This window comes from Pituophis catenifer, unplaced genomic scaffold (assembly GCF_029215685.1).
Source record: "Pituophis catenifer annectens isolate HBS135680 unplaced genomic scaffold, rPitCat1.0.hap2 SCAF_1, whole genome shotgun sequence".
Lineage (NCBI taxonomy): Eukaryota > Metazoa > Chordata > Lepidosauria > Squamata > Colubridae > Pituophis > Pituophis catenifer.
In genome coordinates this window covers 121666175-121686269 of record NW_027256881.1, presented here as the reverse complement: position 1 = coordinate 121686269, position 20095 = coordinate 121666175, and the positions used below count along the sequence as shown (strand labels likewise).

Sequence of the window (20095 nt, the reverse complement as noted above, 5' to 3'; positions counted from 1 at the left end):
TCCCGTGGCCAAAGGCTGCCCTCACTGTTCTGCTTTCCTATTCTCTGGAAAAACCACACATTTCTGCAAATGAATGGAAAGATCAGGATAGGCAGTGTGATGAAATGTATAGCTGGAGAAGAAGTTGTGTGTGTGTGTGTGGGGGGGACATCTCGACACTCACACTGAAGTTTCCCAGAGAGGAGGCAGCACATTCCAGCCAGAGGACCAATATAAGAGATTGCAAAATCTTAACTGAATGGGGGAAGAAAGAAAAGGCTCAGATTAGCCCTAGTCTAGAATCTCCAAGGGCATATACTTTAGGTTAGAAGGTTGTAGCTTTAGTCTGATGAGATTCTATCTCTTAGGTGTAAGGAAATAAAAAAAATGGTCTTGATTGGATTTCACTGTGTCATTTTTGGGTTTAAGCCTGACAGACTATTTGCAGCCTCTACCTATTGAGCTCATCAATTTATATAGCTGTGATGAACCTATTGAAAATGAATTCAGAACTGCCCTTTCCAAATGACATCCTTTTGTGCCAAAGAAATCATTCCAATGAGAAACAGATGGAATTCTTCTGTAATTGTTTAAGGACAAATCCATCATTACATCGGACATTTAATGCTCCAAAATTTATTCAAATTCACTTCATGGATCCTCAAGACAGCATAGAATTGACAACTGGTATATTCCACAAAGATGAAATTCAATATGTGATTGTTCAATAATTGGAGAAACTTCTATGACAATGAAACATGTACATTTTGTCTCTTTGACATGGAAAAGAACAAATTTTAGACATGTCAAAAACTTCTATTGTCATTGATCTTGAGATAGCATTTGAACATGAGAGAAGACTTAATACATAAATTGGCAATAAAGACATTGTTATTATATCAAACAACACCAAAACTGAACCAACATCATGACATATTTTGTTGAAAAAAACAAGGAGGTGGTTTGCAAGTAATTTCAGAATCCGATCACTCCTATAACAATTTTTAATACATATTTAATACATACTTTTCTTCTCTTTTGGAGATGAAGCTGGCATCATCAAATAATAAACAACAAGAAACTAATGGCAATACATTACTATAAATATTGCATAATGAACCATGGGAATCAACTTAATAACCTTCTAAGAGGAGAATGTCTATTATACCAACAATACGTGGTTGACAAGGCTGCCAAAATAAGAGGCTGAGTTACATCCAAATGAATCAAGCAACCTTGATATCAACAACATATAGAGGCCTGACCGATGTATTGGATGATGATGATGATTTAAGAAATATTGAAAGGTGCAACATCCTCTCTTCAACATTTATTGGTGGACCAAGATATGTAATAAAATGATGTCAAGATGTCATGATGTACTGTATATATGGAAGTATGTCAGTGCTTCATTTATCATTACAATGACACGCAATCCAAACTGGCCAGATATATGACAGCAGCCAAATGATCCGCTAAATTTAATCACAAGAGTGTTCAACTTGACGAGAAAGTTGTTCATCAAGAATCTACTGGAATATATGATCTCTTTGGTAAGTGTATCGCTTATGTGCTAAGTGTGAAATACCAAAAATGAGGCCTGCCTCATTTTCACTATATGCTGTGGCTTGATGAAGGATCCAAGCCAAGACCAGGAGATTATGATACCGTATCATATAAGATGAAATATCAGACCCAAATGCAGATCCAGAGCTGCACACATGGATATTGAAGCACATTATCCATGGTCCATATTGCAGCAGAAACTTGGCATATTGGGGAAATTGCATATGCAGTAAATGGTACCCAAAGCCATTTAATGAGCATACAAGGTTTGGCAACGATTCATATCCTATCTATAGGAGACAATCTTCAGAAATCAGAGGATTTAAAGAACATCAAGCAGGATGACCGAGTTGAACTAATTTCTCAGTGGCTGGTATCTAGAGAGCCAACTATTGAAGGTGCTCAGTTGTCATCTCAATGTAGAAATATGCTAATCCATCAAATCCATGATCAAATATGCCATGAAAGGCAGTGAGTAGGCAATTTTTGCACTGAACAGAGAAGATGAAATCACACAGTACTTGACAGATAATTGAAGCTGTTGCACAAAACTTTATGAGAGGGATCCAGCTATTGTTCTCCTTCAAGTGCACCTTCCACAACAGTATTAAGTATTCTTTTGAGATAATACTGATGTGCAACCGAAGAATCACTTTAGCAGAATTCATTCATCTGTGCAAACACAGTCCATTTGCAAAAGCACTGTTCTATGTGGATATTCCAAGATTCTACACTTGGACTAATAATAAGAGGTGGGAAAGAAAGAAAATTGGGAACAGAGTGCATGAGTTAGTTGTCTGTAATTTTTGAAGCCAATGTTCCGGACAGAATGTATACATTTGGAAAGGAAGAACATGAGATCCTTTTAAAAATCAACAAGGGAGAATTCCAGGGTCTAAAGTACACACCAACATCAAGCTTATAAGTCACTATATATAGGAAAACTAAATGAGAATATAAATGAAGGTTGGAAATTTAAAATAGGGGTTTTTTTTAATTCTCCAGAAAATTTATGGAGCAGAAAAAAAAAATGAATGAAAAATTTTCCTGAATTTCTCCAAGGCCTCCAACCATTTTTCAAGAATGATGACAATAACACCAGTATATGTACATAATCGTCTCTTCTCACCCTGTGGATAGTCTGTGTCTTCCTCAGTCTCAGGTCCTTTAACAGAAGCCTGGGGTGTTTGAGGGTTCTGTGCAGGACCTTGGCTGTTCTTTATACTGCATTCTTCTGGACAGAGAGCTCTGATATCATTCCTAGATTCTGTGGGAGTCATTTTCCCAGCTTATGCTCAAATGCTCCTCCCACCACTGGGATTACTTTGGCCTTTACTTTGTACATCATCTCCAGTTCCTCCTTTATTCCACCATGATATAAGCTTAGCATATATGTCAAATATTTATCTTAATATGTAAGACTTTGAAAATGCAGCTACTGGGTTTGAGTAGGCTATGGAGGAAGATAGGTAAAATAGACATATGCTGAAAACCTGTCAAGTGAATTAATAAATAGGTTTACATTATCTGTTGTTATTTTGTTTAGTTGGAATGGGAAATTGCACTTTGGATATTAGGCAGTTGATTATTGGAATGAATGATTGGTGAAAAACTAAATGTTTGCTTTTCTCTTGTGTACATGAATGGACGTTTTACAGATTTGAATATGAGGATTCATGGGTAGACAATGAATTAAAGTTAGCAAAGATACAGGTCAAACCCATGTCAGAACAACATCCGTAATACATTACAAAAGGGCCTCATTGATCTAGGACCAGTGGTGGGATTCAGTTACTTCTCACTGGTTTGGGCAAACCGGTTGTTAAATTACCCACCCCCGCTATCAAAGTGGATCCTGGGTGCTGCACTGCTCTGCAATGGAGAAATGGGCAACGGAGCAGCTGGCATGAGGGAAGGCCGCTTTCCCTTTTTCTTCTCTCTGCTCCTCCTCCTTCCCTCATGCCAGCTACTCCATTGCCATTTCTCCATTGCAGCGCAGCCCCCAGGATCCACTTTGATAGTGGAGGGAAGGATAATTTAACAACTGGTTCTCCCAAGATCAGGTTGGCTGTCGCGGGAGGCTCGTCCCACATGTGCAGCAGAGCTGGAGGATGGGGATGGGCCACACCTCCCACGACAGCCAACCTGACCCTGGGTGAACTGGTTGTTAAATTATTTGAATCCCACCACTGTCTAGGACCTCATTTTAGTAACCGAAAATTATTCATGTTCAACTAAATTGTGCAAAAGGTATTTTGGCTCATTGAAGCATCCGAAGAAACACCTCAAAAATCATATTAGAATTTCCCATTAACTGCAGACTGGATCTCTGAAAACAGAAACCTTCATGCTGAAAAGTGAGGCATTTGGGCAAACCACTTTTCCTTTCAATAAGCTGCTGAATTGGACCCAGAGTATACAACTCTGGTTGTTTGAACTCTGATGTCTCTAAAAATGACTTAAATCTGCTAGCGTTTTTTTCCTGCAAGAAACACATTACCCATAGATAGGCTCACCATCATAGCAATAACCGTGCATACAAGGGTTGGAACTGCATTCATTGATGTTGATCTCACAGCGTGGTCCTGCAAAGCCTTTTATGCACTGGCACTGAAATCCAAGAGGAAAAGCAGTTAAGTCTAGCTCTTGTAGACACGCAGCTCCATTTTCACAGGGATTACCACCTTCACAGGGTTTGAATTCACAGTTGGAACCTGGAAATAAAAGGAACACACACAAAAAAGCACATTTAAGTTATGTAACTGTTCAGCTAAAGCACCACAAAGACTAAAAATGTGTTCTATTTTTGTAAAACGTGTATCGGGGGTGTTTGTTATGCATGCTTGGGGTATAAGCTGGCATTTTTCTGCTTTTCAACCTCAGAATTAAAACATGGTCATGATTTCCTTTTCCAAAGAAATGTGTGATTTCATAATGAAAATTTACAGTCCACAATCAAACAATATTTTCTTATTATATCTATTGCTTTCTGTGATTTCTTTAGCCATCATACCGAACTAGTTCATGCTATGGAAATTAAAAATAAAAGTCAAAACACTTCTTGTGAATAAATAAAACAAGTCAACACAAAAAGATGACACATTTCCTCATGAACACTGTTACTATTTAGCAAAATAATTTTAATAGGAAAAAATATTACCATCCAAATTCTGGATATTTATTCTATAATATCATTATATTCTGGTCCAGTAAGGTTTTCTTCTTATTCTGATTTTTCACCATTTTTAAGGCTGTATCTATACTACAAACTTAACAGGTTTCAATACAATTGCTCGTTTCTCCCATGGATTCTTGTCCCCGTAGTTTTATGAAAGTATATGCCGTTTGTTAGATGCTTTTGTAGTCCAGGAACAGAGTTTTCAGGATTTGTAGAGTGAAATACCTGATGGGCTATAAACTTATACACATACCTCAGAGAACATCTCTTTGATACAACTGGAATTTTTTCCTGAACGTGATACTACTGTGCTGCATAAGATCCATATCCTAAAGAACAGCCTTGATATTTTTATAAAGATGTCTATTTTTTCAATGTTTTATGAAAATTCCCTTCTCCTATAAGATGTACAGTTGTTCAGTGTAATGAACATGGATATTTGTGTAAGAAAATTATTATCTGTTAATGAGACCAGGGATCAATATCTTAGCCCATTCATAGTGGCAGATGGATTACACTGACTTCTAAAAGCCTTTAGGAAATCAGAATACTATATAACATGAGACCTTGAAGTTGACATATAATTATAATAAAACTAATGCAAAATTGGAGAAAACATAAAAAGACAGGTATAACATGTCAGAATATAGCAGTTAGTTTCTTTTTTTAAGCACTGACCTTACACAAGAACTAGAATATTTCTATTTTTCTTTACAGATAGGAGCATCACTTTATTTCTTCCAAACAACCCAGATATAAATTGTGTCATTTAAATGAGAAGATGTGAAGCAAGTACCATCAATCTATATAACCATCTCCTTAGAATTCACTACAATGTATTGCTATTAAAATTGTCTATATTTGACACATTTTGTCACTTAATCAAATTCTGTGCAAAAGCTTGCACATAATTTTTTGCACTGTTTCTCATTTTATGATTTTGACTGACTATTTAGTAATCTTTAATCTTTTTATAATTTGAGGAAACATGTCCTGTTTGGAAAATATTCTGAAAGGATAACTGACTGTCCAATTTGTAGAGATGGTAGAGGCAGAACTACAGGGGTAGTAGAATTATCACTTATAATATGAGCATAGTTTTCATAGATTCCTATCTATGATATCTACCTGCTGATGTAGGCCAGACACTACCACTTGACTTCAAGGGAAACTTGATGATTTATGTAGTACACAAACTTTTTAATCATTGTTTCTCTTCTCTTGAAGTAGAGAATCCACACTCCCTAATTCCCTACACGAGTAGGCATAAATCTAATTTTTCAATTTTTTTTTCATACTCCAATATAATACAGGACTGTGAGGTAATGATCACATGTTGACTTTATAACATAATAAAATAAAACATTTTTTCCCATTCTATTGTTTTCAGTTCTCAGAGACTGCCTAGACAGCTCCCTGTAGTTTTCTTGGCAAGATTTTTCAGAAGTGGTTTGCCATTTCCTCCTTCCTAAACCCAAGATCCCCAGTTGACTTTGTACCTAAGGCAAGACTGGAACTCACAATCTAGAACTAGAACTAGAACTCACAGTCTCTCAGTTTCTAGCCTGATGTTTTAACCAGTTTGCCAAACTGACTTTCAAAGCCGTATTTTATTTGTTTCAAAAACAGTTGAAATAGAATGTATTTCAAAATAGCCTATATTTTCAATATAATCAAATCCTAGAGTTACCAGGAGTCAAAACAATTGAGTGGAGGGTTATGTTATTCATTAGTTCACAGTTGGCAAGCAGCCTTTCCTGACAGGATTAAGCAACATGTCATATGCAATAAGATACATGAACTGGTGATATGTGTACCAAGTGAGTTTTGATGATTTGCTTTGATGACATCACTGATTACAACTACCTATAAGCTCCAATTAAAAGTTAATAAAACTATAATTACTATTCTATAGATCATAAGAGAAACTATTTTTCATTACCATAGAAACTAGGATTAGAAATAATGCATATAAATTGTAATTATCTAGAAGATCATTCTTCATAAGATAGAAACATTTCCTATGGTAAATGTCACATCCTTTAATTTATCTATGGAGGCTATGGTTTCTCCTTCTCTACAAGTTTTTAAGATAGTTTCCTCTCAAAGGAAGAAAAGATGGTTTAAGATTGTGTTCTACAGACACACACACACACATTTTAAGATTATATAACCTTTGTGGTCATCCCATCTCCATAATTATGTGATTCTAGGATTAATTGCAACAAAACACTGTTGAAGGGGACCAGACTAGATATCTTCAGCAAGTTATTTTTTGGAACTACAACCACAACTAGTGTACAATTTCTGTAAAATAGTGACACTTTCTGGACAAGAACCTTAAAAAGTTCTTTATGTGAGGAGAGTTCTTGGGAAGAATTTGCATCAATTGTTTCCAAAAACAACCCAGCATCAAAGATATGGAAAATAAGATTATCAAATAATGTTTTATGGAGCAGTTTTTGAAAAATGAGTAATTCTCTAGATACACTTGCATGGAAATTTCTTCAGGAAAGGAAATCACTGCACCTGAAATGAGATAATGTCAACTCCTATCTCCTCTACTGTAACTGTGTCTAGTTCAATAATTTCTACTGCCACTCTTTACAATGTCTTTAGCAAGGGAACAATGTTAATATTTAATAAAAATGAGCAAAACTTCACTACATGCTGTAGCGTTTGAAATATTGTTAGATTTGGTTAAACAAGGTTCTACTTTTCTATTTTATACTTTTTCAAACATGTGTGTGCATAATTACATAAAAGTGTCAGCAGATTTGTTAAGGAATTCACAGAGCAACCCTTGAGTAGCAAGGGTGTGCACATGAAAGCAATTGAGAGCAATTGCGAATAAACAGCCAACACACAGATACACTGAGTTGTGTTTTACTTTTAGGAAATAGTAGGAGGCACAGTCCAATAAACAGTCCAGGTCATACACAGATAAAGCAGTAGATAGTAAAACAATAGTCCAGGGATAATCCAATAACAAAGTCTTCTTACCAGTCGTCATAGTCATACACAATAAACAGTTGCAAACAGTAGCAAACACAGCAAAAAGCAGTAAAGATCAGTAACGATTAGCAAAGAGCCATAATGATCAGCAAAGAGAAACAAACCATGTTTCAAGCTCCCTCTTAAGGACATTGGCTACAGAGCAAACCAATCACGACACAGTATGATGCAATAAAGCAATACAGTCTTAAAGCTATATTGAGGGTTTATATATTGCCAACCCAACAAGTTAGGGAATTATCATTTCCTAACAAGATTGTATGCCTAAAATGTGTAATTCCACTTTACAAGGAATTAATAAAATAGCAGCTTAAATGCATGGAGAACAATAAATGTTCTCAATTTGGTTTACAAAAAGCAAATAACATCAAAAGATTTGGGCTGATGGTTGGGTAAATTTCACAAGTCAAGATGCACCTGTCATGATCCCGACTAACAAACCCAATCAAATCAAAACTCTGAGGCTGAGGTCTTCCTATAAGAGCTTCTTTATCATATCGGCATGATCAAATGGAAAACCAACTCTAAATGTTTTCCACTGTTTCAGTATAATTAACATAGGAAATAACTCCTTCCCCAAAGTCACAGGTCACATTGGCCAATTAAGTTAATTGCCAGGCTCTCCAGGCACTCCTTCCCATCTCTATCCACCACCTGTAGAAATGACCTTGGTTCCCATGAGAGAGTTCCGTGCTTTATCTAGTAATGCATTTCATCCTCCTTCCCCCTCCCCACTCAGTGTGGCAACTGAGGAATAGAAAAATGGCTTCTGCCAGGTTCGATTCAAAGGTGACAGCACTCTTCCATACCTGCATGATATGTTAATCGTATGTTTATCAGGGGTGGGTTGCTCCCGGTTTGGACCGGTTCGCATCGGTAGTAAAGATAAGTAGAACCCACCCCCTGATGTGCATATGTTAACATCATAAAAGCTTTCTTGGATTTCTTAAGAGAAAGTAGCATTTAAAATCACATCCAGTAGATCCTTCCTCCAGTAGCCATGTTTAGGAGTTAAAGTGGCAGGGTATATAAATCATTATTGTATGATTTAAGAAACAGCATCAATTTCAATAACAGCTTTTTTTCTTGCTTCACTTCATCATATTTGGTAAACAATATTTGTATCACCGTGTTAGCCAGTTTCTCTGTGTTCCTGTCACTGCATTTCTAATATCAAAGCTAAAAGGCTGTTCAAGGTTACTCTGCATCAGCTCAAGGTCTTCCAGAATAAATTAAATGAAAATGATTGTGTAGGATTTACAATGCCACTATATAAAAAAAAAAATCTTGCAAGATCTAAGCTAATGCAATATGCAGCTGAGAGTTAAAATGATCAAATAAGTTTTGGTTTTGGTATAAATAGCATTTTACTTTCCCCATGACAGATTTTTCAGCTTCTTTTAGAAATGACTGAAATTATTTTAATTTGTCCCATAAAAGAAATCTACGCGGCAATTTATGGTCACCCTCAAAGATAAGAATAACGGCTTTTAAGTAATTAATTGGTAACATCACATTCTAGAAAACAACAGGAAACCCGTCAAATACCTAAGATAAATTTTCATCGTTTCATTTATTTTTGTCTATCAAATTAAGTATCTTGGTAATTTTCTTTCATTATATTGGTTAAGGTTGACATCTGTTGTACTGTACATTAGCTAGAATCTAAGTGATAGCAGTGATGGCACATATGAGGCACCCCCAATGATAGGGGGAAAGTGATACTTTTCAGCAATATCAATGTACTGTTCAAGTATTTGTTCCACTAAGATATAAAGTTCCCTTGTTCCCTGAAATGAAATTATGCAAATATTAGAGTTGGCAGAGCAATCCCCCTTTACATTTTTCATTCACACTGGCACAGTGCTAGTGCTTTTGCCATAAATTCTTCCCTTAATCCTAAAGATTGCTTTATTACTTAATCCATGAAATAAAATAGTTTGCAATAAGGCCGATGAAGCTTTAAGCCTTCTATAACTTGAAATCCTTTGAATTACAAAAAAATATCATCATGGAATTTATAAATATCACCCCACAAGCCTTGACTGTGCCCCTTGAGCCCTTTCAATAGTTGCTCCTACATCATATGTTTAAGATTCAGTCGGTGAAATTAATAACTACATGACTATGTTAAGTGTATTTAATGTGGCGGTGTGGTGCTTCCAATTTAGAAAAAGTGTTTTGGAACACTTCCCTTTGGGAGAATGGCTACAACATATATTTTTGGCTCATTAAAGCAATGGTCAGTTTCCAGGACTGATTGCTCATCTACAGAAGAAGCTCATAATAGAATTACCTTAACAAAATACTTAATTCTGTGAAAGAAGAAGAAAGTCTGGACTATACTTTGCTTTTATTATTTATTTATTTATTAGTTTGATTTATATGCCACCCTTCTCCAGTGATTCAGGGCGGCTTACAATGCTTTTAAGCAATAGCCTTCATACTTTTGTATATACCTTCTTAGTAGGGCTTTTGGCCCCCCCTAAGTGGTGTTCTATTTTATACAAAGTCAGCTTATTGCCCCCACAAACCGGGTCCTCATTTTACCTACCTCGGAAGGCTGGAAGGCTGAGTCAACCTTGAGCCTGGTGAGAATTGAACTCGCAGTAATCGCAGGCAGCTGGCAGCTAAATACTACTTTAACAGTAGTTTAGTCCACTGCACCTCCAGGCTCCTCATGACTTAAGTTTCAACAGTTAATCTAGTCGGTATAAGATGCTTTGGAACTGAGGCTTTCATTAAACATTCTGTTTGTTGGTTTTCACAGAATTATCAAACATTCCAGTCTTCCCTCCCACCCACGTCTTCCCCCTAAGTAATAGTGGCAGTAAAAAACAGCACTTAGCAACTTCAAAATGCACTGCAGAGAATCACAAGTAAAGAACCTCAGGCAAACCATGCAATCATGCGTAATGCAAATAAGAAACACACTTTGACAGCATGCTGAAGAAATAAAAATTGTATGCCATACCTGCATAAAGTTCTGAAAAGAACAGAAATTGATTTGTTTATTTCCCAGAAAAAACAAATCTAAACCTTATTTCTTTATAAAGAATCACGTCTGCATTATTTCAATGATCAAATAATGATCTGAAAAGAGTACTACATAGGTACTACATTGTATTGTTTTTCTAAAGGTAATTAAGTCTACAGTTATGTAAATTTCTGTCTATGTATCTGGAAAGGACTGTTGATTTTAAAAGATGGTTTTCAATATTGGAATAAAGAAGATTTAGAACTTCACTCACATAGTATGCAGCAAGCACAGCAAAACTCAGACATACTTTCCAGACACATATAGCAGGAGTGCATTGCTCACCATATAAGCTCCATTGCTCACCATATAAGCTCACCATATACCTGCACTTTAGTCCATGCAAAAAACACAAACATTAATCTAGAATTGCTATGTTCCCAATGATTTTTGAATTCTTTCTTTTTTTTTCTTTTTTTCTTTCTTTCTTTCTTTCTTTCTTTCTTTCTTTCTTTCTTTCTTTCTTTCTTTCTCTCTCTTTCCTTCCTTCCTTCCCTCTCTCTCTCTCTCTCTCTCACTCTCTCTCTCTCTCTCTCCCTCCCTCCCTCCCTCTCCCCCCCCTCTCTCTTTCTTATAATGATATGGTTTCCCATCATACAAGACATGATTCTGGGTAGCATACAATTTAGAAAAACCCATAAAACCATTGTATTGAAAATATTCCACAATTTAAAATCATTAATATTATTAAAAGATTAGAAGAGAATATTAGATGTTCATGTAGCCATGTCATTTCCCTGAGAACCCCCCAAGTCTGTTGACACAGCCAAGTTTATAATTAATTAAATTTAATTAGTTAAATTTATATGGCTGGGCACTTGTGATTTTGGATGTGATTCTACTATTCTTTGGTTGGGAAATGCCAAATGGTTTTACCAAAATTGTTTTCTTTGGTTAAACGTACATCAGGATGCATTTAAGTCATAATCAATGCCAAAGTCCATGTCAATAAAGACCAAACAGAATACAACCATCTAGAAGTATTAATTTTTGAAAAGATGATTCACATATTAATTGTATGAACAAAATCCAAGAAAATTTAAGAACCAAATACAGACGAAACAAGAGAACTTCCTAAATTTTAGATTCTTCTTATGGTGTCTGGAATCCATAGTAGTTCCCACGTATATTTCACTTCTCTTTCTTTGTATTTTTCCACCCCACCTTGCTCTGTGCAGTTTGTAATAACCCAGTAATGATCATGAAAAAAATCCAAATGCTTATGAGCAGATTTTGGCATCTGTGTTTAATCAAGCCACATTTCAGCAGCATTAAGTATTTTTATGGAATATGTGAAGGAGATTTTATGTAAATTGTACAGCTCAACCAGAGATTCAACTGGAAATCACAGCTTTCATATTTCAGCAGAATCCCAAAATATTTCAGAAACATTAGATGCAACCCTCCAATGAGATACATTAGAAAACACACAGCCTGAGAATCGTGACTGTGGAAATCATTCAAAGAGCATGTTGGAAAAGGTGAGGGCATAAGAAAAGGGCCTGTCCTGGAATTACTGAGGTAGAGGTATCATCCAGAACATTTCATAAAGCCTCTTTATGGACTTCCCCAGATACTTCGCTTTTCCCGGAGTCCAGTCCAAGTGGAAGCACTGCCTGTATGTGTTCATGCATGTGCAGACCATCTGGGAAAGCCTCTGAAGCATCTACACAGAGCCTCCAAGGGAAAACATCTTCTTCCATACATCGATCACAGGTGCTTTCCAAAATGGCTGTCCAAAAACTTTTCTCAGACCCTCTGAAAACTACTGTATTTTTGAAGTATAAGACACACTTCCCCCTCCCCTAAAAGAGGCTGAAAATTTGGGTTTGTCTTATACTCTGAATGTAGCCCCGCCCACCCACTGGCCCCTCCCCTTCAGCCTCTGCACGTCCTCTTCATTGCTGCAGAGATTGCCACCGACAATGGCTTGTGTTTTGGGGCTCCACACATCACATTTTCAGCCTCCAAATGCTCCATTTGAGAGCCCTTCAAGGCTGCAGGGATCACCAAAGCACATTGCCACTGATCACCACCCGAAAATGCAGCATGTTTGGAGGCTGAAAACCCGATGCACGCTGCCCAAAATTGCTACCTGGAACAGCTCCTGCCTTCTCTTACCCATTCCGCGCTTCACCTGCTTTAGTTACTGGAGCTCCTTCCGATGATCAGCTGTTCCTTTGAAGCTGTTTTTCAGCCCCAACGAGGCACTTGTGAGTGAAGTGATCTTCCGCACTTTGCCTGCTTTTCTCATTGCTGCTCCCTCCCACAATCAGCTGTCCTTTAGAATCTGTTTTTGAGCCCCAACTCTGCATGCGAGAGCGAAGCGAGCACATGCGCACACGCATGCTCAAAACCAGGAAACCAATGTGCTGAAGCTGACCAAGCTAAGGACACTAGTCAGATGATTACGTGGTAAGCATAATTTTTTCCCCCTATTTTCCTCCCCAAAAACTAAGGTGCGTATTATACTCTGGTGCATTTTATATTCTAAAAAATACAATACTTCAGTATTTACTCAATTAACTGTATTCCTTCTTGCCACTTTTATAAGGGGTTAAGGAATGTGCTCTGCTTTTTAGTTATTTATTTATTTTTAATTACAGTCCTGGTTGTTTTTGTTCAGGCGTTAGGTGGTGTCGAACTCTTCTCAACCACATGGATCATAGCACGCCAAGACCCCTGTTCTCCACTGTCTCCTGGAGTATGCCCAAATTCATGCCCGCTGCATAGATGACACTATTTAACCATCTCATTCAGATAGCTAACTGTGAAAAATTGGTAAGAAAAACTTTGAAAATAGGAGTGCTCCTGCAGTCACATTAATAAGATAGGCAGCCATATAATTTTTCTAAATACTTTATATAAATTAAGAAAAACTGCAGCCAACAAAAATATTTTTTAATGTTTGATCATTTCTGTTTTAATTCTTATTGCCGTATATTTGAGGATCTGTATTTCTGGGGTTCTAGCGGCATGTTTTATTTGTTAAATTTATTTGCCCCCTATCTCACTCTGGGGTTACTCTAGGTGACTTACAACAATATCAAGGAAGAAATGAAAATAATGTAAACAAAACAGAAGTAAAATAATAGAATAAAATAAACATCTTGGAGGAAAATCTTAATCAGTTTTGAATTTGGAGAAAAGTATAGTAAGTAAGGTAATATCAAATCTAAACAATGTATGGTATTATAAAGCAGAAGGTATCAATAATTCTGGGAATTAAACCAATATGGAGGAAGGTTTAGAACATATGTGAGCAGCCCTAAAGATATTCTTGAAGACAGAAGAAAATGATTTGAAGGAGAAAGTGGGAAGAGAAAGGAGAGAAGAATCCAAGGTGAATGGCTTACTTCAAGTGTAAGGAAGGCTAATTGCCCACAAAGGAAATACCTGAAAAAGCTGCACAGCTCAATTAGGTAATCATTGAAAAGGAAAAATGTGGTAATCACTTTTTTCTTCTTTGCTCACAAAATTATAAAAAAAAGTGCTTTATCAACCCATTCTTTTAAAGGTCATTTCCCCCTCACAAAAAAAGACAAACTATAGTTATAAGACACTTTAGAACAGGAAGTCATAGGGTTTCTGGTAAAAAAAAAAAAGATTCTGTATGGGTTCTAAAGTCTGTAAAATATGATTTCGGTAGAACTGAATAAAATTTGTGTCAGTACAAAAATATCTACAATGGAAAAAAATTCTCCTAAACACCTAATATGATTTTGGAGGTAGCAGAAGAAAATACCAGGTCACTGCCTTCTTCAAGGTTTTTTTTTTTTCCCCCTTTTCAATTTCTCTGTACCATATATAGTACAAACTTGACATTTGACAGGGATTTCCCATCCTAGTGCTAATTTGGTCCCACTCTGTTTCTTCAAGATTAGCCAATGTTGGTTAGGTAGTATCAACTGGAATGAGGGTTAAATATACTTGATGACTATGGAGCACTAACTGATTTCAAAGAGGAGGCAGGAATAGAAAGAAGATAAAAAATGGATGGAACATGAGTGCTAACACTGCAAACAGACTTCATTTCTTATTAAATGCAAAATATCTGTATGTGAAAATTACACTAGGTTTGAACAGGAGAGCAAACAATGGATTATAACAGAAATATATATGTATTTATTTTTTATATGCAGTAGGGTAAATTCTACCCTTACACTCCCTCTTAACTCTAAGAAGAAGTATGCAGTAAAAAAGATAAATACCTCTGTTAAATATGCTTTTAATTCCTGTCCACAGAAAAATCAAAGACTACTCTGAAGATATGGGCCAACATTCTATTAAGAAAAGGGAATTCCAAATTTTTAAAAAATTAACATTTGTCAGTGATATCCAGCACAAGAAACACAGCAATGGAAAAAATGAATTGAATACATAGTTTTAGATGCATATATATATAACTGTGAAATTCTCAGTGCTTTCCAAGGAAAACCTCCTATATTTTGCTATTTTTAAATTATTGATCATAGTTTTTATGGTAAATGAATACACTTTAAAAACACTAAATTGAATGCAGCATAATTTAGCGGCAGTTAAGTGTTTGAGAACTGAAATGTGTTTGAATATTAGTAGCTCGGGTTAGTAGTTAGGCTGTTGGTTTGAGTTCCGAACTTGACAATTTGGTTGCAAAAGTTTCATCACCATTTGAGGAGACATCATCAGTGTGTTTTGAATTGTGCTCATTTTGTTTGAGAACTTTTTAATTTTAAAGACATAATGCTAAAATAAGTGATTGGTTGCCATAATGTTTTTAAAAGATTTTTTTTTAAAGAATTAGTAAAAAAAAAATGCATTGAAACATGTTAACAAAACATAATCTTGAGATAGCTGAGTCTAAATTTCACTCCTTCTTGGATCAGAATAAAATAATTATTATTTTCCCCTGTGAATCCACACATGGCATTCAACTCTTATTTTGTGTTCACTATATCTCCTCTAATAACGGAAGCAAGTCTTTCAGTGGATGAATAAACAAAGTTTAATTCACATTAGTCGCAGTCTAAGTGATAATTGGCTAGTCACTTTTGAAGCTTGCATTGAGAAAATCACAGCCTAACAATTCTGCTTGGGAGAATGAAATCAGTTCAGACAAGAGGCAGAAATGCTTTCTAAAGTTAATTTTGTTTACCTTCCCTTCTCCCTCGGTGTTCATTACCTTTAAATGGAGCCACACACTGGCAGGAGTAATTACCGGGCTGGTCAATGCAGGTGCCTCCATTCTTGCAGGGGAAAGAAGCACACTCATCTAGATCACTTTCACAGTGAATACCTTTGAAAAGATAATTGAAGAGCCAGCAATTTAATAAGACAAGCAGGTGCCAATTTATAATTGTTCCATTTGTACCTTGAGATTCAAGTCCATCTTGTTTGGAGAAATCAATCTAAATCACAGAAATAAGGTCCTTACATACATTGCAATCAGAGTCTTTATTTCCTTTCATCACCACTAAGCTTTCCTGCCTCTGAATTACACTCCTAATTTCTATAAGAAGCATGTCTCTATACCAGATAGGTCATTTCTTGTTGGCATAGCCTTAAATTTGTTTTGTCATGTTTCAGCAGGGTTTTCCCCCCCACAATATGCAACACAAAAATATCTATGCATTTTTATATGCATTGCTCTGAAAAGTTGCATTCTCATAGTCAAGTTTCATCAATATATTGATGTTTATCCAAACTGTTTTCCATTATGTAGTTTTTCTTTTCCCAGTATGTTCACAAGTAGGTGCATTTTCCATATTCATTTTCCTATTGTACAGATTTAACTGGAAATCTGCATTGCAAAACTGGAAAAATATAAATATTAATATAAGTGTTTTCAGTCAGTATATCAGCTCCATAAATGAAAGTGCATTTATACAACATGCAAATTGGGTGAAAAACTCATCCATCCCTAACCTCATTTATCTAAACATCATTTTCCATGTTCAAGAATATGGCACGAGAAATTTTAGCTGTGATGAGCAAGGGAACTACTTCCCAGTACTCCCAGCTAAAAGACAGAACACTTCAATCATCAAGTGGGCTAGAAATGAGATTCTTTTTTGAATATATAGGACCACAAGTTGTATAATTTAGGTTTCTCTAATGAGCATTTCAGAGTACTTCAATAAGTTATTTGGGAGGCAAAAGAAGCTTGCTGAGAATATATAACAAGTTTATTTTTAATAGTAAACTATGAAGATTGTCCTAGAGGTGAAAAGAAAGTCAAAACAACAGCTAGTATAGCTCTTCCAACTTTTCAGGAAGTGAATGTTGCAATTGGCCATTATGGAGAACTTGAAGAGTTATTTTAATTTCTTATCTTCCCTATGGAATCTGGTGATTTTTTTTAAAACTTTCATGTTAAATTCATTAACAAGACAAAAATCAAAAGTTTATTTGAAAGATTTGTTTATTATTTGTACACTGATGCAATCATAGCAATCTCAGCAACTCCAAAGAGAAAGAAATATGGTAAAATAAAACAGTATAAAAATAAGACAAATAAAGCTCAAATGCAACATATGGCATTAGGCCTCTAAAACCCTCTGGAAAAGCTCAGCTTTGAGCTTTTTCTTGAAGGCAGACAATGTTGACAACAGATGCTACAACAAAGGTTGGAATCAAATCTCCAGTTTCCTTTCTCTGTTTTTCTTGCAAATTCTGCTGGCAAAGACACAGAAAAGGGAAGATCACAGTAAGCCTATCAGATGAAGTATCTAACAGGGCACTATGAGTTATGCAGAATGTTTCTAGGACCTTCTGCGTCTGAAGTTAATTGTACTTGTGCAAAGCAAACTTAATTCTTAAAATGTTGTCCTATCTTAGACTTTCTGTATCATAGATTTATGCCTTGATAGGTTTTCAAGGAATCTGATGTTTAAGTATCCTGTGATTTAATTCATTGGGGCATTTGTCTAAAATTGAAAGGAAGTTTTTTTTTTCTTTTATTGTTCATAACATTTATTTTTAATGACTAGGTAGCTATGTGTCAATTCTTCAAAAAAGGAAGTATTTTCACCCACTGTACATCTCAAAGCTACAAGTGCCCAGGCTAGGATACTACAGAGTTTAAATAGCAATAATAGTGCTATTTGTAATATGTTGTTGTAATATTATTCCCAGTTTATTTCAAATAAACTGGACCCTAAATTGTATTTGAACTTCAAAACTGCTTCCCTATCATGCCTGTATTTAATTTATGTTTAATAATTTATTTATGATAACACTAAAGAGATTTACAAAATATTTGGAACTTTGTACTTAAATACTTTGGAAGTTTGGAATAAACTTTTGTTTAGAACTTGCTACATACTACAATGATAATTCCATGATACTTAGACTTTTGGATAGAACTCAAACAATCAGAAAAGATCCAGTCTGAAGACTATGACATTCACTGAATGAATACACAAACATCAGAATCAAGTAAGTACATGCTACACAATGCAAATGTTTACATGATTTTAGTCTCTTACACCCTAATTCTGGCTACAGCAATCACAAGATATATAGTTTGGAATTATTTGAAGGTTCAGATATCAAAGGTCAAAAACAAGCACAAGTAAGCACAAATTATTTAAGCAGGTTATATGTTAAGGAAATTTGGATATACAGGTAGTTCAGAAAGCTGAAGAATCATGATAGAAGATACTGTGAGTCTAGAAATTTAAATACTTGACCTACAAAGTTTAAGCACAATGTTGTTTTGGAATGGTACAAGCCAGATGCCTAAAAATATTCTTTTCTGATTGGTAAAAAGAGTTGTCATATACGCCATAGGCTTCATTTAAAGAATTCTTTTTAAGTACATTCTAAATCTTAAACCTCACCACACCCAGTGAGTAGATTTTAAGGTATTGCTTTTATTATTTTCTCCACTGGAGGATCATTACAGGATAAAAATTCCATCTCAAAAATTCCATCTCTTATGCAAAATAAGATGGAGTTTCTTCTTTTGTCCACATGCAGTTTATGTGGGAAATTTCAAGATCCTTTGATCCCTTACTGCTATATTTCTATAACCAAGCTGGTCATGTATTATAAAATAATAATGACATAATTTTATTAAGAGGAGATACACAAAAGAAAAGTGAAAGAATATGTTATGATTACAGGCAAGAAAATATTTAAAATCTTTTCCATGTAAAATTAACTTTACATAAAGTTTACAAGGTTTGCTGAGGATTCAAATAAACATTAAATTATGGCATATAACCCAAGCATGCCCAAAATTAATAACCGTGTGATAATCCTTGGAGATTGGAATTTCCTAGGAAAGGATTCATGCCACTTACCAGCAAAGCCAGATAAGCAGATACAGCTATATCCATTGATAAGATCCATACAGGTTCCATTATGGATACAAGGGTTGGAGTGACATTCATTTGTGTTGATTTCACAAAGTGTACCTATATAGCGATTGGAGAGGGAGAAAAAGGCAATACCTTACAGAAGCCAAACATTTGATTAAGAGTATAGTTTTATTTGGCATGCTCCTGTAAAGTAACTCACTGTTGAGAACATTCTGTCAGTAGTATGATTATAAGTTCAACCTGTCTCACTAAAGCATTCTGGAGACACTTTATTATTTGAGCTGTTACACTGATGTGCTAAGAGGGCACAAAAAGAAAAGTAGTCTTCAGAGACACTGAATTGATTCTCAAGATATATAGCAACCAATTTCTTTATCAATTTGCATCAATAAAGAATAAAAAAGAATTGACATTGAAATAGAATAGAATGGATTTGCAGTGACATCAAGGAAAACCTTCCTTCTGGTTTTGTTAAGGCAGCAAATGAGTTCTCACCAAAGGAGGGATGGGGTAACAAAATTTCAGATGTGAAAATACATTAGAATATTTACAGAAATTTCCTGCCTAATATGCCTTAAGGAATGCTTTTTGGACAGATTTTTTTTAAAGAATAGAATACTTTATTGGTCAAGTATGATTCGATACACAAGGAATTTAATTGAAAAGATTCCCAGCTTTTCTTGCTTCAATTACTATTACTTTAGCCCAGTGGTGAAATCCAAATTTTTTCCTACCAGTTCTGTGGGTGTGGCTTGGTGGGCATGGCAGGGGAAGGATACCAAAATCTCCATTCCCACCCTACTCTGGGGCCAGCCAGATGTAGTATTTGCTGGTTCTCCGAACTATTCAAAATTTCCGCTACTGGTTCTCCAAACTGCTCAAAATTTCCACTACTGATTCTCCAGAACCTGTCAGAACCTGCTCGATTTCACCCTTGCTTTAGCCTCATTAATTTTTTGTCCTTCATTCTTTAAGCTCATGGCTGCTTAAAGTTTGTGTTCAAAGAAATATAGAAAC

At 35.6% G+C, this 20095-nt stretch overlaps 1 protein-coding gene across 1 annotated transcript in view; it reads right to left on the bottom strand.

Moving 5' to 3' along the window:
* EYS (eyes shut homolog) overlaps window positions 1-20095 on the bottom strand; it is an 871663-nt gene that overhangs the window by 563350 nt on the left and 288218 nt on the right. The window contains exons 18-20 of the mRNA XM_070932259.1: window positions 19061-19174; window positions 15937-16050; window positions 4062-4259 (exon numbers count right to left, since the gene is read on the bottom strand). Coding sequence (XP_070788360.1) covers window positions 4062-4259; window positions 15937-16050; window positions 19061-19174 — 426 coding nt within the window. The remainder of the gene's footprint in view (window positions 1-4061; window positions 4260-15936; window positions 16051-19060; window positions 19175-20095) is intronic.